This window comes from Lepus europaeus, chromosome 5, assembly GCF_033115175.1.
Source record: "Lepus europaeus isolate LE1 chromosome 5, mLepTim1.pri, whole genome shotgun sequence".
NCBI classification, from domain to species: domain Eukaryota; kingdom Metazoa; phylum Chordata; class Mammalia; order Lagomorpha; family Leporidae; genus Lepus; species Lepus europaeus.
Genome location: NC_084831.1, coordinates 118,633,336 through 118,657,130, shown reverse-complemented (window position 1 = coordinate 118,657,130; position 23,795 = coordinate 118,633,336). Strand labels below are relative to the sequence as shown.

Sequence of the window (23,795 nt, the reverse complement as noted above, 5' to 3'; positions counted from 1 at the left end):
TCAATTAAACAAAACAAAAAACAACTTAATCTTACTTCCTCCCATTGGATATATAGGTAAGCATCTCGTTGTTTACAGTAAGAGTTGTATATCCCAAAATATTAACCTTTATTTTAGTTTATGACTCAGATGATAAACTAGAGACATAAACATTCTAACTTTATTTATTTGAAAACTGGAGTGACAGAGAGAGAAGGAGAGAGAGAGATCTTTCAGCCTCTGGTCCACTCTCCAAGCGGCTGCAAGAAGGCTCAGGTAAAGCCAGGAGCCTGAAGCTCTAACCCAGTCTCTCACGTGGGTGGCAGGGGCCTGAGCTCTGGGGCCATTTTCTGCTGCCTTACCAAGCACATTAGCAGGGAACTGAATTGGAACCACAGCATCTAGGACTCAAACCAGCACTCTATGATATGAGATGCTGGTATTGCAAGCAGCAGCTTAACCCACCACACCACAACACTGATACCAGGACCAATATTTTTAAGTAAGAAGACAAGGTCAGGAGGAGTGGAGCAAGGATTTCTAAAAATCTGCTCCTCCATAGAAACACCTAGAAAATTTGGCAAAATTGTCTAAATCAACTTTTGCAGGAGTCTGGAAATTCACCAAAGACTTAAAAAAATTAAAAGTGTTCATTCAAGAAAAGTGATTGTATATTGGCATAGCAGTGATCTTTGCTAACACTTTAACTTACTCTATTCCTATCCCCCTGTCTGCAGGGTCATAGCAGTCTTGAAAATCTAAAGTCCTAGTGGCATATACTGGGCCACAGCAGTTAAATTGTCTCTTGGGAAGCCTAATCACGTATCAGAGGGCCTGGTTTGAGTCCCAGCTCCTTCCCTTCCCATTCAGCTTCCTGCACACCCTGGCTCAGGTTCTTGGTCCCTGCCACCCACAAAGGAGACCTGGACAGAGTTCCAGTCTCATGGCTTTGGTCTGGTCCAGCCCTGGCTATTGTAGGCATTTGGAGAGTAAACCAGAAGATTAAAGGTATCTCTCTCTGCCTTTCAAATAAATAAATAAATAGGTTTTTTTTAAAGAGCTAAAGTAAAGTATGGAGAATAACGATAAAGAAAGAGAAAGCATTTTAAGATAACCAAATAGAAAATTTCAATTTGGAAAAAAAAAAAACAATAACTTAAATTTAAAATTCACTAGGAAGACTCAGAGAAAATTTAAACTGAAGAAGAAACAATGAGTGAACTTGAAGGTAGGTCAATTGTGATTCTCCATTCTGGGGAACACAAAGAAAAAAAACTGAGAAAAACTGAGCCTGAGAGACCTAGGAGATACACACACAGGGAGACACGCCTACGAGAATACCAGAGGGGGAGAGGGAAATACAAGGGTACAATGAATATGAAGAAATACAGTCAAAAGCCTCTAGATTTTGATGGAAAATATCACTCAACACATCTAAAGAAACCAACAAATTCTAGCTAAGATACAGTCTAAGAGCTTCACACCTACACACATCATAAGCAAACTGTCAAAGACAAGCACTCAATCGTTAAACAGCGGGAGAAAAAAGCCACTGCATACAGAGAATCCTTAATAAAGACTGAGATAGCAGCTGGCTCATCACCATGGAGAACAGAAGTCAGTAGGAGGATGCATTCAAAGATTGTGAACTGGGCCAGCACTGTGGCACAGAGGGCTAAAGCCCTGGCCTGCAGCACTGGCATCCCATATGGGCACCGGTTCCTGTCCCACCTGCTCCTCTTCCAATCCAGCTTCCTGTTAATGCACCTAGGAAAGCAGTACAGGATGGCCCAAGTGCTTGGGCCCCTGCACCCATGTGGGAGATCCAAAAGAAGCTCCTGGCTCCTGGCTCCTGGCTTTGGACCAGCTCAGCTCCAGCCGTCGCAGTCATTTGTGGAGTGAACCAACAGACAGAAGACCTTTCTGTGTCTCTCTATCTCTATCTCTCTCTGTAACTCTTTCAAATAGATAAAATAAACCTTTTTTAAAAAAGGTTGTGAACCAAGAGTTCCATATCAAGCCAAACCTCAAAGGTGAAAGAAAATGAAGACATCCCCAGATACACTAAGTTTGCTGCTAGGAGCTATGCTACAAAACGTATTAAAAGGAATCCTTCATGGCCGGCGCTGCGGCTCACTAGGCTAATCCTCCGCCTGCGGCACCAGCACTCCCGGTTCTAGTCCCGGCTGGGGCGCCGGATTCTGTCCCGGTTGCTCCTCTTCCAGTCCAGCTCTCTGCTGTGGCCCAGGAGTGTGGTGGAGGATGGCCCAAGTGCTTGGGCCCTGCACCCGCATGAGAGACCAGGAGGAAGCACCTGGCTCCTGGCTTCGGATCCGCACAGTGCACCAGCCGCAACGCACCAGCCGTAGCAGCCACTTGGGGGGTGAACCAATGGAAAAAGGAAGACCTTTCTCTCTGTCTCTCTCTCACTGTCTAACTCTGCCTGTCAAAAAAAAAAAAAAAAAAAAAGGAATCCTACAGACTAAATTGAAACAGAAACTAAAGGTTTGGAAACACAAAGTTATTCAAGTCCATAAGAAAAATAAACAGTACTTCTTTTTACCTACAAAGGTAAAAAGAAGAGCAAAGCAAACCTAAAGCAGAAGAAAGGAAAAAATAGAGCTTATAGTCATAATAACCCTAAACTGGAAATAACCCAAATGTCCACCAACTGATGAATGTATATACAAGTAGCCACAAGCAAGCGTGTCATTCAGCCATAAAAAGCAACTGAAACATACTGCAACATGTATGAATCTTGAAAACAGTATGCTGAGTGAAAGAACCCACCACAGAAGTTCATACACTGTGTTTCTAATAAGTGATGAATGTATTTAAAGAATAACATCCCTGTCTGGCTGGAAAGATGGCATCCCGCAAGGAAGGCACCTGCTCTAGCGGCACTTCCTCCAGCTCCACCACCGGTGGGGTGGGGAAGGGCAAAGGCAAAGGCGGTTCTGGAGATTCGGCCGTGGAGCAGGTGCAGATAGATGGCTTGGTGGTACTAAAGATAATAAGACATTATCAAGAAGGTCAAGGAACTGAGGTTGTTCAAGGAGTGATTTTAGGACTGGTTTAGAAGATCGGCTTACTTTCCTCTCCCACAGCACACAGAGGATGATGTCGACTTTGATGAAGTCCAGTATCGGATGGAAATGATGCGGAGCCTTCGCCATGTAGACATTGATCACCTCCATGTGGGCTGGTACCAGTCCACATACTATGGTTCCTTCCGCACCAGATCTCCTGGATTCTCAGTTCAGTTGCCAGCATGCCATTGAAGAATCTGTTGTTCTCATTTACGATCCCATAAAAACTACCCAAGGGTCCCTGTTACTAAAGGCATACAGACTGACTCCTAAGCTGATGGAGGTTTGTAAAGAGAAAGATTTTTTTTCCCCTGAAGCATTGAAAAAGGCAAATATCACCTTTGAGCACATGTTTGAAGAAGTGCCGATTGTAATTAAAAATTCACATCTGATTAGTGTTCTAATGTGGGAGCTTGAGAAGAAATCTGCTGTAGCAGACAAACATGAACTGCTCAGACTTGCCAGCAGCAATCACTTGGGGAAAAATCGACAGATGCTGATGGACAGAGTGGGTGAAATGAGCCAGGATATAGTTAAATATAACAAATACATGAGGAATACAAGAAAACAGCAGCCGCAGGAACATCCGTCCCAGCAGTGTCGGCAGCAGCAGAAGACGCAGCGCCAGAGTCGAGGAGAACCCCCACGCCCGGAGGACCTGCCCAAGCTCTCCAAACCACCCAGCCACCTGCCAGGATGGGCTCACTGCTCTTTGCAGGCCGAATTAATACTTACTGCCAGAACATCAAGGAGGTCACTGCCCCGCACTTGGGCAAACTCTTCATGGCCCAGGCTCTTCAAGACTACAACAACTAAGAAAAGGAAGTTTCCAGAAAAGGAGTTAACATGGACTCTTCAGCAACTCTTAGAAGAAGCATATTTGCATATTCAGAAGCACAGAGAATTCCTTTAATGTTATTGCTGTCTTTGGCCATACTATCTTTGTAACCAAAAAGAAAATAAAACAGAAGTTTTGACTTCTTGTTCCAAAAAAAGAATAGCATATGGCATTTCCGTAAGTCAGCAGGATATCACAGTCCAACTAGAATAAAGCTTAGTTGTTGTTTTCTCCCCAGCATGCTTGTTTTGATGCAGATATTTTATGCAAGCGAATATGAGAAAATAAAATAATTTTTAAAATGTGTATCACATACCTAACATGCTTCTGTCAATTTTTTTTAAATTTTTGATTGACATGGGATGGTGTGTATGGGTGAGGAGTGATGTCTTAAACTCATTCAGGCTACTAAAACAGAGTACCATAGATAAGGCAGCTTAAAACATGAGTTTATTCCTCACAGTTGTGGAGGCTGGAAATCCAAGTTCAGGTGCCACCTTGGTCAAGGTCTAGTGAGGACCTGCCTGCTTCTAGGCCCTACTAACTCCATCCTCACATGGCAGGAGGACTGGCGCATTCTCTGGGCTCTTGTCTTTTTTTTTAAAGATTTATTTATTTATTTAAAAGTCAGAGTTACACAGAGTAGAGGGAGAGGCAGAGAGCGAGTCAGAGGTCTTCCATCCGCTGGTTCACTCCCCATTTGGCCACAACAGCTGGAGCTGCACCAATCTGAAGCCAGGAGCCAGGAGCTTCCTCTGGGTCTCCCACATGGGTGCAGGGGCCCAAGGACTTGGGCCATCCTCCACTGCTTTTCCAGGCCATAGCAGAGAGCTGGGTCGGAAGTGGAGCAGCCAGGACTTGAACCGGCGCCCATATGGGATGCTGGCACTGCAGGAAGCGGCTTTACCCTCTATGCCACAGTGCCAGCCCCTGGGCTCTTTTCTATGGGCACTAATACCATTCATGAGGGTCCCTGGGAACCTAATTACCTCTGAAAGACCCCTCCTCCTGATACCATCACAGTGCGGGTTAGGATTTCATATCTGAATGTTGGGGAGAAGCAAACATTAAGATTATATCAGGGACCGAGGCTAAATGTTAAACCTATGAATGAAAAAAGTGGGTGGTTTCTCCAACTAAGCTCTCAGGCCAGAAACCTCATGGATGTTGCATGAGGCCCAGGTTCCCTGGCACTGACCATGCATGGAGCTGTCCTCCCCGGATCTGACAGTCTCCTGTTCCAGCAACAGTGACAAAGCAGATGAATTAAGAACAGTGCTGTTCCCCTCTTGCTTCCATCTGCAGCCCTACCACACACTGTGGCAGAAGGATACCCAGGATCCTTCCTCCTGAGTTCCTTTTTCTGAACAGAAGCCATTGGTGGACATCGAACAATGGAGAAATGGCCTCTGAGTCTGAAAAGAAGCTGGAGGGTGGGGCCTTACTCATTCTCTTTCTCATTCAGCATTCTGAGTCCCCAGTTCCACTGACCTAGGGCAATTTATTCTCACTTATCCCCAGAGGAAGAACTAATGAAACCTATTTCAAAGAGAATCATTTGAAAATAGAATGAAAAAAAGAGAAAGAAAGAAAAAATAGAGATAAATCTCCTTATAAAATAATTTTTTCTCTTCAATTTGGTAACCAGCTATACATAATTTAACATCAGGGAGAATGAAGCACATTTCAAATGTCATATAAATCATGTCTATAACCTGCAATAACCAGTTATAAATAGGTCGTGAGCATTTTTCCATATCAGAAAATATAAATGAGTAATACAATTTTCTTAAAAATATTTTAACTTAGAATTATTCGGCCGGCGCTGCGGCTCACTAGGCTAATCCTCTGTTTGCGGTGCCGGCATCCCGGGTTCTAGTCCTGGTTGGGCCGCCAGATTCTGTCTCAGCTGCTCCTCTTCCAGTCCAGCTCTCTGCTTGGCCCAGGAAGGCAGTGGAGGATGGCCCAAGTGCTTGGGCCCTGCACCCACATGGGTGACCAGGAGGAAGCACCTGGCTCCTGGCTTTGGATATGTGCAGCGCCAGCCGTAGTGGCCATTTTGGGGCTGAACCAACGGAAGGAAGACCTTTCTCTCTGTCTCTCTCTCTCACTGTCCAACTCTGCTGTCAAAAAAAAAACCTTAGAATTATTAAGTCTTGATTGTTCACTTGGCAGTTATTTTTGTTTGGAAATGGAGCAAGTGTTGCATAACGATGGTAAATTCAAGTGAGAGAAGTCGTCAGCTCAGATGAATAGGCCATACCAAAGCCACGTGTGTTACAAGGTCTACTCATGAAAATCAACTCAGAGGTATCCCCCTCTTCCCTAGGAACCCCATCATTGGATTCCTGGATGTCGTGAGATCCTCTTAGGGACTGTCGGGGCTAGTGGCCCTGGCCCACCATGAGATGCAGCAGGGTGAGGCTGTCCCTTATCTAATCCTGTTTCCTGTGCTTATTGTCCTGAAGGCTGAAGGCACAAGATTTTTCATCCCACATTCCTGCAGGCAGGATGTGACTTCTGATGAAGGTGTATGATGTTCTTTGCTCTATCAGCAGAGCTTGTACCCTGATCATTGCTACTTTGTAAACTTGCTCTGTTCCTGTGCTATGCATGATTGCACACAATGAATGTTATCTGTATGGGGCCTGGGGTATATATCCTTGTGTTTCTGCATGCTCGGGGCTGGAGACTGAAGGGTTTCCTTAGGGAGACTGCCTCCAGTCCCTCATCGCCGGGCCCCCTACTTTGGCCTGGAACGCGACGAGGCAATAAACATGGTGATGAATTGACTGAGTGCTGCGTGTTTCCGTGTGGTTTGTCGGGTGGCCTCCGACAAGGGACCTCGTTTCACACAGACAGGGATGTAGCTCTATTTCTAACCTTTCACCCACTCCTCTCATCCCAGGGGCTCAAGAGGACAGCACCTGTGACACCAAGATGGGCCAGGTGCTTTGGGTTATGTGCAGGGTGATGGATGGCTAATATCACAGCCTAAAGACATCATGCACAGTTGTATTAGAGCACCTGGTACTGGATACTTGACTCCATATTGACAAATGTGTGCATTAATTATTTCCATATCTCCATACAGACTGTGAGCTATTCAAGAGGAAAGTACCATATTCACTGACAGGCAGCTGCTTCCCAGCAAAACCCATGGGGCAGAGCTGAGTAGATGCTGCAAAGAAAGTGGAAAGGCTGACTTAAGAAGAAGGGAAACCGGCATCAGGACATCCTAGTTCCCTTCTGTCAGATGACCTGGTGAGTGCCCGGGAAAAGGACAAATGCATGGGCCTGGGTGTGTCCATGCTGTCCCCTCCCTGGTCTGCTCAGGCCGTGCATCACAAACCCCGCACAGATAAAAGGCCTCCTGCCCTGGGCTCCTCATCCACGGCCTCCTCCTGCCTCCTGTGCCATCTGCTGAGTGTCCAGCAGGCCTTGGCTCGGCCTGGGATGTTGGAACAGAAAGCTGAGGTCACACCAGAGGAGAGAGAGAGACAGAGAGGTCCGGGATGAAAACCCAGAGACAACGCCACAGAGAGGGCAGCAGTGGGGAAGCAAAGGCCGGGAAGGAGCCGTGTGGGACCTGAAGGAATCGTGTGGCCTTGTCAGGCCACGGGAGCTGATGGCTCCCCCTGCACCCTGCCCCCAGCCCCTTTCTATTCAGGTCTGCTCTGCAGCAACCACAGGTCTCACTATCGCACTGGGCAAAGCCTCTGAGCTCTGGCTGCTGTCACTCCAGCAGCCAGCAGGGCCCTGACAACCACAGGGAACAAGGGTTCGAGTCAGCCTCCTCTCAGGGAGATGATCTTCCTCCTCCATTGCCCCTCGCCTCCTAGCTGAGAAGCCCCATGGGAAATTGGTGATGATGGTAGGATGGGAAATTCCCAAATAGAATATTCTGTTTAATCTGGAAAGCAAGTATGCACCATAAACCATTTTTATTGTGTTCAAACCATGTTCATTGACAAATATCTGGGGTCCAGATCTCAGTGTGTCCTGTTCCTAGTGACCCTAACTTGGGTCTAATTTCCAGTGATCCTCCCTAAGCAGAATCCCCAGGTATAGTCCCAGCCACCTTACTCACGTGGTGCCCAATCCAGATTTTTTTCTGTCAAATGTTATTGGGTTCTTTTTTCCCTTTTTTAACATTGTTTTTATTTATTTGTCAGAGCTACAGAGAGAGGGGGCAGAGTCAGAGAGACAGAGAGAAAAATCTTCCATCTGCTGGTTCACTCCCTAAAAGGCCACAATGATCAGGGCTGATCCAGGCCAAAGCCAGGTACCAAGAACTCCATCAGGGTCTCCCATGTGGGTGGCAGGGGCCCAAATACTTAGGTCATCATTTTCTGCTTTCCCAGGCACATAGCAGGGAGCTGAATTGGAAGCTGAGCAGCCAGGACTGGAACCATCACTCACATAGGATGCACACTTTGCAGGTGGTGGCTTAACCCCTGGCACCACAATGCCTGCACCCGTCATTGGGTTCTTATGATGTTTCCACTTACTCTCCCTCCCAACCACCCTTTTGTTATCCATCCTATAATTAATGCACCTGTCTCCATTACAGACCCTTTGGAAATGATACCTCTCCTCAGGACCAAAGAATGATACTCCCTCAGCAATGAGTATCATTCATTAAGGTGACACTAAATTGACCTAGCATAGACTCATCATGTCCCTAGTATGTCCACCCTGCTCCTCACATTCAGGACAAGCAGGAGCCGGTGAGGAGACAAGATACAAGAGCAGAGTGGCAGCCAAGAATGGGAGGTAAAGATGTTGAAGCCTAAGAATGTAGCTGGGATCATACTGACCTTCTACTGCATTCCAGAGAGTTCTCTTCTTTGCTGTGAGTAGCACACAGATATTCCCAGCACAAAATACCCACCTTCTCTACCCCACCTCTCCATCTTCTAAGGTCCTCCTATTGCTAGAAGACTTCCTCCTTGACTTCCAAAATCCCATCATGCCCCCCATCCTGGTTTCCACTTCCCAGTCCCTTTTCAGTAACTGTGTGCGATCATTACGAAGAGTCCACTAAATTCCCCTGAACTTGATTCTTTATCGCTCTTGTTTGAAGATTTGTTTATTTATTTGAAAGTCAGAGAGAGAGAGAGAGAGAGAGATCTGCCATCCATTTGTCCACTTCCTAGATGACCTCAACAGCCAGGGCTGGGCTAGGCCATATCCAGGAGGCAGGAGCTCTTCCAATCTCTTTTCTGTGTTTTAATGATGTCTCTGACAGAAATTATAACCTTCTGATCACTTCCAGGGATTAAAGTCTTCAGTCCAGCACATTTAAAGTCTTCCCTGCCCCATCACTTAGACTTCACCTGTCCTGGAACCTACTGTGGGGAGGACTGGGGATCCGATCTTCCACTCCCTTGCAGGTTCTCTTTATTTCTCTCACCAGCCTTTCTTTGGGTCTCTCCCTTTCTCCTGGTGTATAACCAGGAATACTCTCCCACATGGGTGCAGGGGCCCAAACACTTGGGCCATCTTCTACTGCTGTTCCCAGGCCATTAGCAGGGAGCTAGATCGGAAGTGGAGCAGCTGGGATGCCGGCACTGCAGGCAGCTTGCTATGCCACAACACCAGCCCCCTTCATTATTAATATTTGTGACCTGGAATCGTAACATTTATTAATTTGATTCATACCAGGCAGAGAATCCAAATGATGCCCCTTTGTTGGGAAGATTTTCCTGGAATCTTCTAACCTTAGCACTAAACCGTCTAACTCAACATGATAAGAATAGAAATCAGTTGTTTTTGTTTTCCAACCATTGTCTTCTCCTATGTGTATTGAAACTCCCCTGAAAATATCTCTTCAGAATAATTGCACATTTGTTCACTCAACTTTGTGGATAATGAAGTCTAGATCAATGGAATTAATTGTGGGCAAACCAGGAGAGTCAAATACTGCTCTCTCCCAACCACTGCCCAGGCTGCCCTAGGGCCTGGAGCCAGAAAGGACCTAGTTGGCTCTTTCACTCATCCACCTCCTCCCCTTCCTCCTGAATACTCTTTCCATTGTACTGGAAGATGGGAAAGGGAATAAATAAATCTTTTTAAAAGATGAACAGATAAAGAAAATGTGCTATAAATACACAATGGAATATTAATCAGCTGTAAAAAAAAAATGAAATTCTATCATTCACATCAAAGTGGTTGCAAATGGAGGATGTCACATTGAGTGAAATAAGCCAGACACAGAAAGACAAACACTGAATGTTCTCCCTTATGTGTGGGAGCTAAATGTTTTTTAAAAATCAAAAATGTAAAAAGAAAGATTCCTATGTATGTTAGTATTGCTGCAAATAGACTCACTTTAAAATGGTAATAAGTGGCACTTACTATTGCAAGCTTTTACACATTAGCCAATATCTCAATAGAAGAAGAAACTGCTAGCCCAACCTCCTTTTACACACTATATCCATGCTGACATTTCCTGGGCACCGACTAGAGAATCGTGTCTGCCTCACAACACGACAGCTTCATCTGCAGATGAGATTGGAATGCACCGAGTGAATGGGCACTTTCTGCCACCTCTTCCCACAGTCCTTGAGAACGACTCCGTTACTCAATGTGATTGCTATGCGCTTGGAAAGACAGAACTGAGAAGGAACTGTGACCTGGAAGTAAGGAGGGCTTTGTGTTTGTCTGTTCATCCTAATTACAGATGAACTGCACGCCAAAGGGCCAAAGCCAAGTTCCTGTACTGCCTGTTCTTACAGCATCAGCTAAAATGACGAAGTCATGAAACTCCCAGGATTCATCCAACCAGACCAGTCTCTATTTCCTCTCTGCCTTAAGTTTGCAGGGAGCCGAGTCTCATCGGGAGCAGACTTCCGGGGCTGACGGTCCTCAGGGTGTTGCCCTGGTGCTCAGAGGGGAATGAGCAGACCCTGCCCTTCCAGCTGCTCTCCATCATCACAGGATGGCAGCTCCGCATGTGGGGCTGCAGCACCTGACCTCACGAGGAAGAGGAGCGCCTGAGAGTCATGAGGCACTCAGCAAGGTGGAGGCAACATTGATGAGCTGCATCTCCAGGACTGGTGGGGCACCTTCCAAGGCAGGCAGGCAAGGCTGGGGCTGGCGAGGAGCCTGACAGGAATCCACCTGTGTTTCAGAGAGGCGAAACTAACCCATTTTCTGAAAGTCGTTGGCAAGGATATTTTGATCGCTTGAAACTTGCACAAAATATGTTATTTGTGATCCCTTTTCAATTATTTCTCCCTCCTCCCCTCTCTCCCTATTGTCTGTGATTCATGGTTGCAATTCCTGGGGAGAAAATGATTCCCATGCTTACTACTATTTTGAGGACAAAGCTTGCTTCTGGATAACCACAATATATGGAGAATTAAATGTTCAGCTTTGCAGCAAAATCTAGTTCCCAATGCCGTTTGTATACCCCTATGGTGCTTGGAACTCCCTTCGGGGGCCATCATCACTGATACAACCAGCTCATCTATTTTTATTCAGTTTTCCAGACAACAAGCCTACTACTAAATGATACCATGACACTCTCCATGCTGCTATGTCCCTACTGCCGACCATGGTGCCTGGCCCACAAATGCTGAGAAAACAAGGAGCAGGCCCAGATTTCTGATAAAATAAAAGTCTGCCTTGACTCTAGTAGTTAGGCTATGATTCTCTCCCGTTGGATGCAACAGTTTCACAGAGCTCCACATTAGACAAGCCAGCTCTAGGCACATGAAGGAGCAAGTCAAAAGCCAAAACAATTTAAGATTGTCCTGAGCATCAACAAAACAAGAACATGTCCAAATCACAAAATGACCAAATCATCCCTTTTTTCTCAAGTAATATGAGTGGCTGCTACCTCTTTACCAACTGCAGCTTAACCTTGTCCAGTTGTTCCTGTTACTTAGTTAAAAAAATTAAGATACCCAATCATAGAAATTCTTATGCAATTCAGGGAAGAACTTGACTTTCTTGACACTCTCTCATATTACTTAAAGTAAGCACAAATCATTTAGCAATTGCTTCTTAAAGATGCTCTTTTAACATGGTGTGCTGTCTCCATTGCAGCAGGACACTCAAGGTAGCTTTGTTCCACTTCATGTGTGTTTCTAGTGTTCATTGGGTGGGGAAAACCAATGATGTCCCAAAGAAGTTTATCAAGTGAAGAATTATGGACTGAGCCTGAAGGAGAAGGGCTTTCAATAAGGCAGGAGTTGCAGGTGGTGGTATCCAGGAAGGGCAAAGCACTCAGGAAGAATATCAGACCTATGAGGAAAACAGAACACGGTATCTCCAACCAGAGTCATGGACCAGGTACCAGGGTGGATCCTTGAGAAAGCCCAGAATTCTCCAGCAACGTGTTTTCAACAGGCTGCCCCTCTGCCCATCTGGCACACTCTTGGCCTCCATCACCAGCAAAACTTGAGAAAGAGCCTCTTTGTGTCCTTCCTCAGCTTCCTCCATGGATAACTCCTTCCAATGCAGTAGTAATTGGTAGGGTCCCAAACAACACGACATAAACAGGCACCCCAGCATGGTCCTGGACTAAACCTAGAAACATCCCTAAGCAAGAGACCCCTGAAGGCAGAGGAACATGAGGGAGGAAGGTAAATGCCACCAGTCCTTCCCCTTTCTCCATCCCAAGCCACATTCTCAGATATCAAGTGCAACTCATTCTCCCTCAGGTGTCTCAAAATAAACCATGAAATCGCCATGTTTTAAACTGAGAGTTGTTAAAGTGTGTGGCCTTATAGGGAATTTTTTAAAAGATTTATTTATTTATTCAAGAGGCAGAGTTATAGACAGAGAGAGGGAGAGAGAAGAGAGAGAGAGAGAGAGATCTTCCATTTGCTGGGTCACTCCCCAAATGGCTGCAACGTCTGGAGCTGGGCCGATCCGAAGCCAAGAGCCAGGAGCTTCTTCTGGGTTTCCGAAGTGGGTGCAGGAGCCCAAATTCTTGGATCATCTTCTACTGCTTTCCCAGGCCATACCAGGGAGCTGGATTGGAAGAGGAGCAGGCAGGACACGAACCAATGCCAATATGGGATGCCAGCGCTGAAGGCAGAGGCTTAACCTACTATAGCACAAGCCTCCTTATAGAGAATTTTGTGTATAAAGCCATAAACTATAGAGAACATTCACATCCATATACCAGAATACAGTTATTATCAAATAGGATTCAGATTTTATAAAAGTTACCCTGCACAAGCCTTAGAAATTATTAGGATTCTTCCATTCAATATCATGCACATAATGTTACCACCATCACCAACTTCATCAGTGGCAACACATTGACCAAGTTATCTTCATGACTTTCAGAAATTGTCTTAAATATTTGATGCTCAATGATAATTTTCTTATAATCAATATCATACATCCCACAGGAAACTAACTAAAATGAACAAACTATTTTTTCAGACTACTTATACATCTTGTGAGCTCAACTGTTGTAGACCTTTTTGATATTTTGTCAACTCATCCATATAATCCCATCTTGCTTTGGTTCTCTTAGGGGCCCAATCTTTCCCCAGACAGTGCACGGCTCCCCTCCTCCATCCATTAGCTAATACATCTCACTCTCAGGGCCCAGTGATCTCACATCACCCAACATCCCCAGGGGTCAGGAGGTGACTGCCTCTGAACAAATGCAGAGCAGTAGAGAACTGATATCCAAAGGACGTTGTGTACCACAGGACAAATCATATGGTGTCATATTTCCTCTATCAGTCCAATTACTTTTGAAACGTTCAAGGCCCAGAGTTGTGTCACATACATCTCCACATTCTCACTGCCCAGCAACAATGAAGAGGACAGAACCTGAGATAAGCCATTTGAGATGAAGGAAAAGAAAAATAAGTGAAAGGAAAAGAAACGGCAGATCGCCAGGATACCCCGGAGCGATCATCAAAGTTCCCGGTTCCCTCCAGTCAAGCACAAGCACGAGGAAGATGCTGGAGACGTGGGATGGGAGTGCCTGCTGCTGTCTCCTTCCTGGTTGCATCAGAAACCCCACGGAGGATAAAAGGGCTCCTCATCCACAGCCTCCTCAGGAGCAGCCTCCTCCTGCCTCCCCTGCACCTGGTGAGTGCCCAGCAAGGAACAGATGCCCAGAGGTTGCTTTTGGGGAAGACAACCCCAGACTTTAGTGGGGAAGAGAGAAGCAGTTATACCTGACATGGGGACATAATGAAGAGGATTTGGAGGGCATCTGGGAACAAGGGACATCTGTGGGACACATGAGAATCTGTGACACAACAGAGCCCCAGTTCTCAGTGTTCCCTCGAGGGGACATCAGCCCAGAGACAGTCTTGGGGAGTCATTGCCCAGCTGGGTGTATTTGCTTCAATACTTCTGTGAAGACAGAGGGCCTCGGGGACCAGTTAAAAGACATCAGTGTTCTTTTGGAAGGAAGGCAAAGTGGAAGGAAATGTCTTGTCAGGTCAGTGTAACTTGAGACCAATTTCCACTGCCTTCTTGAAGATCGTAGTTCAGGAAGCAGCTGGTCTTAGGAGCAAAGATTTACAAAACCAATCACAGAGCAGATACCGGCCTAAAGCTCTTGCACTGACCTTTTTCTTCTCTCTGTCCAGGATCACTGACGTCCTACCAAGATGTCCTGCCAGCAGAACCAGCAACAGAGCCAGCCCCCTCCCAAGTGCCCCTCACCCAGGTGTCCTCCAAAGAGCCCAAAGCAGTGTCTGCCTCCAGCCTCCTCTGGCTGTGCTCCAGGCCTCGGGGGCTGCAGTGGCCCCAGCTCCGAGGGCGGCTGCTGCCTGAGCCACCACAGGCACCGCAGGTCACACCGATGCCAGCGCCAGAGCTCCGAGTCCTGTGACAGTGACAGTGGTCAGCAGTGTGGGCGCTCAGGCTGTGGCGCTGTGTCTGGGGGCTGCTGATACCTTGGGGAGTGCAGCTGAAGCAAGAAACTTGGAAGAAAACAAAGCCAAGGTCCACGCCCATCCTGCTGGGTTCTCCCCCAGCGCCCTGGTCTCCCTGCCTTTGGCCAGCACTGAGATGCTCCCAGAGGAAGTTCTGAGCTCTGCTCAGTGGCTCTTCCTGGCTGCGCTCCAGGAGCCCACAGAATGCCACAGTATCTGCCGAGGCTTGCAATATCTCTGCTGTCTACTGCCATCACCTGTGCCTAACCCTATGAAAAAATAAAGTTTCATTTTGTCCACACCACCGGGCTCTCTCTGACTTGGCTCTGTGAATTCACTTCCTCCTGCCCCTCCAGCCAGTGCTACCTCGCCTAGGATCAGAGCTGACTCCAGACCAGAGATCAGTTCTGATCTCTCTGAAGGGGCCTGAAGGAGAAAGAAGAGGGTTCTGCCGGTTTGTCCCCATGCCAGTACAATGCTTGGCTTCCCCTATAACATGGGCTATTTGGTGCCTAGGGCCTGTCGGGGGCAAAGACTGCCCTTAGGATATGAAAAAGATTCCAAGATTGCCAAGCAGGAGACAGGGAAGGGGGGAAGCAAAGAGCCCAAAAACTAGTAGAAAAGTTTCTGATAGACCAGGGCAGGAAAGGAAGGCCTCAGTGGTGCCTAATAACTCAAAAATCCACTCAAAATGGATTAAAGACCTAAATCTACAACCTGATACCATGAAATTATTAGAGAACATTGGAGAAACCCTACAAGACATTGGCATAGGCAAAGACTTCTTGGAAAAGACCCCAGAGGTACAAGTAATCAAAGTCAAAATTCACAAATGGGATTACATCAAGTTGAGAAGCTTCTATACTGAAAAAAAAAAAAAAAAAAAACCACTCAGGAAAGTGAAGAGGCAACTGACAGAATGGGAGAAATTATTTGCAAGCTATGAAACTGATAGAGGGTTAATAACCAGAATATATAAAGAAATCAAGAAACTCAACAACAAAATAAACAACTCCGTGAAGAAATGGGCCAAGAACTTGAACAGACATTTTTTAAAAGAAGAAATCCAAATGGCCAACAGACATGGCTCAGGATCACTAGCCATCAGGGAGATGCAAATCAAAATGACAATGAGGTTTCACTTTACCCCAGTTAGAATGCCTTTCATGCAGAAATCAACAAACAACAAATGCTGGCAAGGATGTGGGGGAAAAGGTACCCTAATTCATGTTGGTGGGAATGTAAACTGGTAAAGCCACTATGGAAGACATTAAATGGAGATACCTCAAAAATCTGAATGTAGACTTACCATATGACCCAGACATCCCACTCCTAGGAATTTACCTGAGGGAAATGAAATCAGCATTTGAAAGAGTTATCTGCACCCCCATGTTTATTGCAGCTCAATTCACAATAGCTAAGACATGAATTAAACCAAATGCTCATCAACTGAAGACTGGATAAAGAAATTATGGGATATGTACACAGTGGCAAAAAGAAAAAATGAGATCTGGTCATTTACAGAAAAATGGATGAATCTGGAAAACATATTTAGTGAAATAAGCCAATCCAAAAGGGACAAATACTACATATTCTCCCTTATTTGTGATAACTAATAGAGCGCCTAAAAGGCAATCTGTAGAAGTAAAACTGACACTTTGAGAAAGAATGACTTGAACAGCCCTTGTCTTGACTGTTGAGGAACAGGGTGTTTTTTATACTATTTGTTGAACTCTTTACTTAACATAGAATTAAACATATGTGTATAAAGTCAGCTGAAAATAGATCTCAGTAAAAAAAAAATTAGAGGCAGAATAAGATAGGGAGGAGAAAGAGGGGGTGGGAGGGTGGACATGGTGGGAAGAATCATGTTCCTAAAGTTGTAATTATGAAGTGTATGAAGTATATAACTGTAAAACTGTGTAGTTCTGAATACATTCCTATGAACTTACTTCTAAGGGTACAGTTTAAAAACTTGTCATGGGACCTCAAGTCCCCTTAAGCTGGGTGGTAAAAATACCATCTTAAGTGTTAAAGAGATTATGTGGATAGGATTAAGATCTGGTAATAATAATAGAATTAAAAAGGAATGAATGCTCCAACATGAAAAAGCATTCCACATAGCAGACTCATAGAATGACAATCACTTTAAATAGCACTCTGACCTCAGAATCAGCCCTTAAGGCATTCAGGTCTGGCTGAAAAGCCCATGAGAGCATTTCAGGCATGGAAAGCCAAGAACTGCAGCAAGAAATGTCCTACATGAAGGACCTTGGTGGGTGAGACCCCAGTGGAATAAAGTGGTCATCAAAGAAGAAGGTACTTTTCTCTGAAGGGAGGAGAGCTCTTCCACTTTGCTTATGGCCTGTCTAAATACTGATGGAGTTTGGGGATTCAAAAGGCTTCCATAGCCTAGGAAGCTCATGTCAAGAGCCTCAGGTGATCACTGACGTCATGCATAAGAGTGTTTAGTGTTAAATTAACGAGAGTGCACTATCTTCCCATGCAGGACCTCTGTCCTCAAAAAGTTGTATTATAATTATGTCTAAGTGCTCACAAAAGGTATCATTATTGGGTGATCCTTTAAAGTTAATTAAGTTTCAAAAAAAAGAAGTGAAATTAACTTCAAGATTCAATGACTTTGAACAGCCCTTGTCTTAATTGTTGAGGAGCAGGTTTTTTGTTTTGTGTGTGTGTGTGTGTGTGTGTTTCCAGTGCAAATTGTTGAACTCTTTACTTAATATATAGTTGGTCTTCTGTGTATAAAGTTAATTGAAAATGAATCTTAGTGGAGAATGGGACTGGGAGGAGGAGGAAGGATGAGAGAGTGGGTGGGAGGGTGGGTGTGGTAGGAACAATCACTATATTCCTAAAGTTGCACTTATGAAATGCATGATGTCTGTTTTCCTTAAACAAAAGGTTTCTTTGGGGATAAAAATGTAAAAAATAGATTGGATTTGGAGGAAGATGAGAGGAGAGAGCAGTGGAAGCTGGACCCTCACCTTCCTCTGAGTTTTAAGTAGTAAATGTTGAGGAGATAGGGGCTGGTGGTCTCCCTGCTTGCATTTCTTAGCTTTTGTGGCAGCATCATGAGGGTGACTCAAAGCCAAGTTCTGTCCTGAGTGCATCTTTTATAGTGTGAGAAGTTGAGCGAGGCAAGGGTAAGAGTCTTCTTGCCCAAATAAAGGATGCTTGCCTCCTACACAATGCCCAAGTCCCTTCCCTTTCCGTCTGCTGGCAGCATCAGTTAAGCCAGAATGGGTGCATGCAAATCACATCCTGGAGATATGGAGGAAGAAGCATTCCCATGTGATGCAGTCTCTTCTGAGGGTCTACTGCTAGCAGAACCGCCTGCTCTCTGGGATCCACAGGGCATCCAGTCCCATCTGACCCAACAAAGCTCCCAGGCTGGTACACAAGGCCAAGCAAGGTTTGTCATATATAGGACCTGTATGCACTTCTGTAGTTGCTAATGGCCAGTTCCTAAGGGCATGACCTATGGTGAACCTGTCTGTCATGGTGTGAACCAATTACTGTTGGCATGGAACCTTCAATCTTTTGCCAAGGAATAATTATGCAGGGCACCACTGTGGGGCTCTGAGAGTCCTGAACTCTTACTGGGTTGGTGGAGATTTCACATGCAAATTCTTTGAGGTTATCTTCATTGATGCAACCTATAAAGCTAGCAGAAGAAATTCTGACACCCAGAGGATCACCAAACCAGCCCACAAGCACAGGGAGATGCACAGGTGCACAGGCTGACAGCAACAAGCTACCTTGGAAAAGGCCACTGATTGCACCACATTACTGGTGATTCTGGCTGTGCAGAGTGGAGAAGGCACGGTACCCTCCAGCTGCATCACTGTGGGTAATACAAGCAATGCTTGTAAAATTCATACTTCATGTTTGCTTAAAGGTGTTAATTATCTGTCAAAACTAGTCTTGATTTAAGTTCATGAATGTTTTGTCAAATTATGCTAGCTAAGTGCAAAAATGTTTGAGGACTAAATGATGGTGCATCTTGTTTCCAGTAAGTTGAACATCTTTGTCTTTATCTTATTAGGGAGTTATATGTCAGTGTTTCAAACAAGCTGTGTGCTGTAATAGGTATAAAATGAATTTTATTTATTAGTAATAAAATAAATATAATAAAATAATAATAAATGATAAAATAATAAATTAATAATAAATACATTTAAGAGAAGAAAAATGAATAGTGCCCAAGTCCTTTGCACTCCAGCCAAAGCCCAGCACCTCTAGCCACACCTGCTCTGCTCTCATTTCCAGCCCCTCCCTCATCTGTCTGTGCTCCACCTATGCAGGAATATCCAGGTGTCTGGAAGCCATTCCACACTCGGCCTGGCTTGTGCTACAAGTGCCTGGTCAGGAATGCCTCATTGGCCTGGGGAAGAATTACTATCCGGTTGCTAGACCCAGAGGTGAACTCCTCCACAAAGACTGTTCTCTGAGGTTCTCACGCGTTCTTGTCCATCCCCATTACCCAGTCTGATCCTGCACCTGTGTTGTACCCTCAGGCTGCACCCTGACCCTCCAGCCACCCACACGCAGTTCTGTAATATCAGCCCTGCCCTGACCGTCCCACACTGACTTGCAGTCAGGCTATCTTGCTTGTCTAACAGGGGCAGAGCAATGTGCATGGGCGTGAGGACCAGTAGCTGACTGGCTGGGTCCTGGGGGTGGTCTACTAGATATCTACGCTTTGAGACCACAGAAAACATTGGCAGATACCGCCACACACGCCCTTCCCCCGGTTTGGACCCACATCGGCCCCAAAGCCCAGTGCGGGGGCTGTTCAATGGCTCAGAGCACAAAAGAAAAGCACACTTAGGTTCCAGAGAGGAATGAAGTAGGACGAGGCGGAGCACCCGCAGCAGCCCCCACCCCAGCTCCAAACCACCTCAGCTGATCTCTAAGGCGGCGCCAGTCGCAGGCAGGGAAAGTGACCCAGGTCCACCTAGCGGCTGTCCGAGGGAGGTACTCTTCGCTCCCTCCCCTGAGGCAGCTTCTTGGTCCACGGAATTGCTCCAGGGCGAAAGGGCTCAACGTTTTAAAAGGAAACGGAGAAGCATAGTACAATCGTTTACTGCATATGTTCAACACTGTTAATGTTATTTAATATTTAATATATATAATTATTATTATATATCTATTATATATAATATATTTAATATAATGGAAAATTGAAAAAGCCTTTAATAAAGAATAAAAGATTATTTCCCACATTTTGGAAAATTGCTCAAAACAAAAACAGTTCACAAAAGAACTATAAATGACCAATAAACATGAAAATAGATTCTACCTCTTTTTTTTTTTTTTTTTGACAGGCAGAGTGGACAGTGAGAGAGAGAGACAGAGAGAAAGGTCTTCCTTTGCCGTTGGTTCACCCTCCAATGGCCACTGCGGCCGGCACGTTGCGCTGACCCGAAGGCAGGAGCCAGGTGCCTATCCTGGTCTCCCATGGGGTGCAGGGGCCAAGCACCTGGGCCATCCTCCACTGTACTCCCCGGCCACAGCAGAGAGCTGGCCTGGAAGAGGGGCAACCGGGACAGAATCTGGTGCCCCCACCAGGACTAGAACCCCGTGTGCTGGCGACGCAGGAGGAGGATTAGCCTATTGAGCCACGGCGCTGGCCGATTCTACCTCTTTAAAAAAAAATTCCTCCTCAGGCCCACATTATGCACAGAGGGTTAAGCCATCACTTGGGACACTTATCCCATATTGGAGTGCCTGGTTGAGTCCCAGTGGCTCACTTCTGATCCAGCTCCCTGCTAATGCACCTGGGAAAGCAGAAAATGTTGGCACAAGTGCTTGGGTCCCTGCCACTCATATGGGAGATAATAATGGAGTTCTGTACTCCAGGCTTTGGCTTGACCATTCCTGACTGTTGAGAGCATTTGGAGACTGAACTAGTGGATCATTCTCTCTCTCTCTCTCTCTCTCTCTCATATCAAATCAAAATAAAATAAATAAAACTTTTTAAAAGATAGGCATTTCTGAAAAATGTGTGTCATTCTTTAGAGATCAATGAGGTAGAACTTACCTCAATGCCTAAAAGTTGGAAAGAGTTAACTGAAATATTGCACATCTTCAAAGTGGGTGAAATATTACCCCATCATTACAGCCACTTTTAAAGACAGATAACTTCTCCTGCAATCTGAAAAAGCAGCATAGACAGACTGCACAATGTGGTCTCCACTGTGTACACACACACATTGCCTTGTTTTTCATTGGTTTTAAAAATCATCAAAGGAGTGGCATATAGTCTTGCAGTGAAGACACCATGTCCCCATTGATCAATGAAACAGAATAGAGTCCAGAAATTAATCCACATATGTACAGCCAGCTGATTTTTGACAAAAGTGCCCAGAACATACACTGGAGAAAGGGTAATCTCTTGAATAAATGGTGCTGGAAAAATTTGAATATATACATAGAAAAATAAAATGAGATCCATATCTCACACCATATACAAAAATCAACTCAAGATAGATTGAAGACCTAAATTTAATACCGGAGACCATGAAGCTGCTGGAAGAAAATGTAGGGGAAACAGTCTAAGACACTGGTGTAGGGGACTACTTCTTGGATAAGACCCTCAAAGTACAGGCAACAAAAGCAAAACTAGACAAATGAGATTATATCAAACCCAGAAGCTTCTGCACGGCAAAGGAAACAATCAAGAGAGTGAAGAGACATCCAACAGAATGGGAAAAATATTTGCAAATTACCTACCTGACAAAAGATTAATATCCAGAATATAGCAGCAACTCAAAAAACTCTACAACAATAAAAAATAAACTCTCCAGTTAAGAAATGGGCAAAGGACTTCAACAGACAATTCTCAGAAGAGGAAAATCAAATGGCCAACAAATATATGAACAAAATGCTCAACATCACTAGCCATCAGGGAAATGCAAATCAAAACCACAACAAGATATCACTTCACAGGCAGAACTGTTATTATCCAAAAGACAGAGAGTAAAAAATGCTGGCAAGGATGTGGAGAAAGGGAAACTTTTATACACTATTGGTGAGAAAATAAGTTAGTGCAGCCACCGTGGAAAGCAGTATGGCTATTTCTTTAAATTTTTCTCATTTTTTTGCATCTTTTTTTTAATTACAGTAGTGGGACTTGTACTTTATGGTCTGTTTTATAACATGCTTTTTATGTTAAAAATATACATCTAAAACATGAAAAAAAATAGAAAAAGATTTCCCAACCCCAGTAGTAACCCCACTACTGGGTCTATACCCAAAACACATGAATTCATTGTATTAAAAAGATACCTGCACCACCATGTTTATAGCAGGACTGTTCACAGTAACCAATGTCAAAACAACCAAGGTGTCTGTCATCAGATGAGTTGATAAAGAAAATAGGATAGATGATAGATAGATAGCCAGAGAGACACAATGGAATGTTGTTCAGCTATAAAAAGAATGAAATTCTGTCCTTTGCATCAAAATGGATGCAACTGGAGGACATCCTGTTGAGTGGAGTAAGCTGGACACAGACAGACAAATGCCTCCCATTCTCCCTTATATCTGGGAGCTAAAATAAAAAATGAAAAAAACAAAACCCACAAACCAAAAAAAATTAACAAATATAGTAAAAAAAGCAAATATAGTTTTGCCAAATCATTTTATACTTTGTCAAACGAATGTTAAGAAAATATGCTACTATAGTTTTAATCATCTGTTATTATCTTTTTAAAAGATTTTGTTTATTTTGTTTTATTATAATTATAATACAACTCTTTGAGGACAGAGGTCCAGCAAGGGAAGTTAGTGCACAGTGACTCTTGTTGTTAATTTAACAATTAACATTCGCGCATGATGTCAGTGATCATCCAAGGCTCCTGACATGAGCTGTCTAGGCTATGGAAGCCTTTTTTTATTAAAAATTTTCTCTATTTATTTGAGATGGAGAGACAGAGAGAAAGGTCATCCATCCTGTTGGTTCACTTCCCAAATGGCCGCAACGGTTGGAGTCTGGCCGAACCAAAGCCAGGAGCCAGGTGCTTCTTCCTGGTCTCCCATGTGGGTGCAGGGGCCCAAGGACTTGGGCCATCTTCTACTGCTTTCCCAGGCCACAGAAGAGAGCTGGACTAGAAGAGGGGCAGCCAGGACCAGAATCGGCACCCATATGGGATGCCGGCGCCACAGGCAGAGGATTAACCTACTTGGCCTTGCTACCAGCCCTGGTTATTATCTTAAAATGTACTGTATATGACTGAGGTTGACATTTTTCATTAGATTATTGTTTACAGCCCTTGCTTATAGACCTGCTGAATTATGGTCTTTTGGCTTTTTTGCTTGTTGAATTCTTTATTTAGTGGAGCACCAAGCCTTTGACTATAAAATAAATTAAAAAGATGTTATCTCAAAAATTAAAAGAAAGAAAAGAAGAGGGGAGTATCATTATGTTCTCTTTAAATAACATCACACTTAAAATACTTTTTAAACAATACATCTAAGTGCATGTACTCTAAGTGCAGCTCTGGTTCTTGACTCCAGCTTCCTGCAGTGTACATCTTGGGAGGCCGTGGTGACAGGTCAAGAAAGTGGGTTCCGGCCACCCACACTGCAGACCTGTATAGAGTTCGGGGTTCCCAGCTTGTCCCCCACCCGGTGCCTGGTTGTGGGCATTTGGGGAGTGAACCAGCTAATGAGTGGATGCTCTCTCTCTCTTTCTTCCTTGTATCTTTGCTAAGCGCAGGAGGGATGCTGGGAAAGCCAAGACCTCACTTTTCGGACTCTATTTTGCAGCTTTCTATAAAACCACCTTCTCTGGCCTCTAGGTGTCTCAGGGAGCAAAAGGGAGCAGGAAGAGGCAGGAGGGTCTGAGCTTCACCTTAGAGTAACAGGAGTGCATCTAACCTTCAGACTAGGAGAGCCCAGGGGACTGGGAAAAACCCTTGGACAGTTAAAAAAAAAAAAAAAAAAGCCAAAGCACTTAAACCTGTCTCTTACTGTGCACTCACTCAGGTAGGAATTTTCTTA

At 44.8% G+C, this 23,795-nt stretch overlaps 1 protein-coding gene and 2 pseudogenes across 1 annotated transcript; all 3 read left to right on the top strand.

Annotated features, from left to right (window-relative positions):
• Positions 1-2,845: 2,845 nt before the first annotated feature.
• Positions 2,846-3,964, top strand: LOC133760970 (eukaryotic translation initiation factor 3 subunit H-like; annotated as a pseudogene).
• Positions 3,965-14,504: 10,540 nt separating this feature from the next.
• Positions 14,505-14,789, top strand: LOC133760969 (late cornified envelope protein 3B-like). The gene has a single exon (XM_062193600.1). The coding sequence runs from the start codon at positions 14,505-14,507 to the stop codon at positions 14,787-14,789; it is 285 nt and encodes a 94-aa protein (XP_062049584.1).
• Positions 14,790-16,813: 2,024 nt separating this feature from the next.
• LOC133759200 (large ribosomal subunit protein eL15-like) overlaps positions 16,814-23,795 on the top strand; it is a 30,371-nt pseudogene continuing 23,389 nt past the window's right edge.

Excerpts from the sequence above, each read along its gene's own strand:
- LOC133760969 (XM_062193600.1), top strand. The coding sequence starts at position 14,505 with ATGTCCTGCCAGCAGAACCAGCAACAGAGCCAGCCCCCTCCCAAGTGC.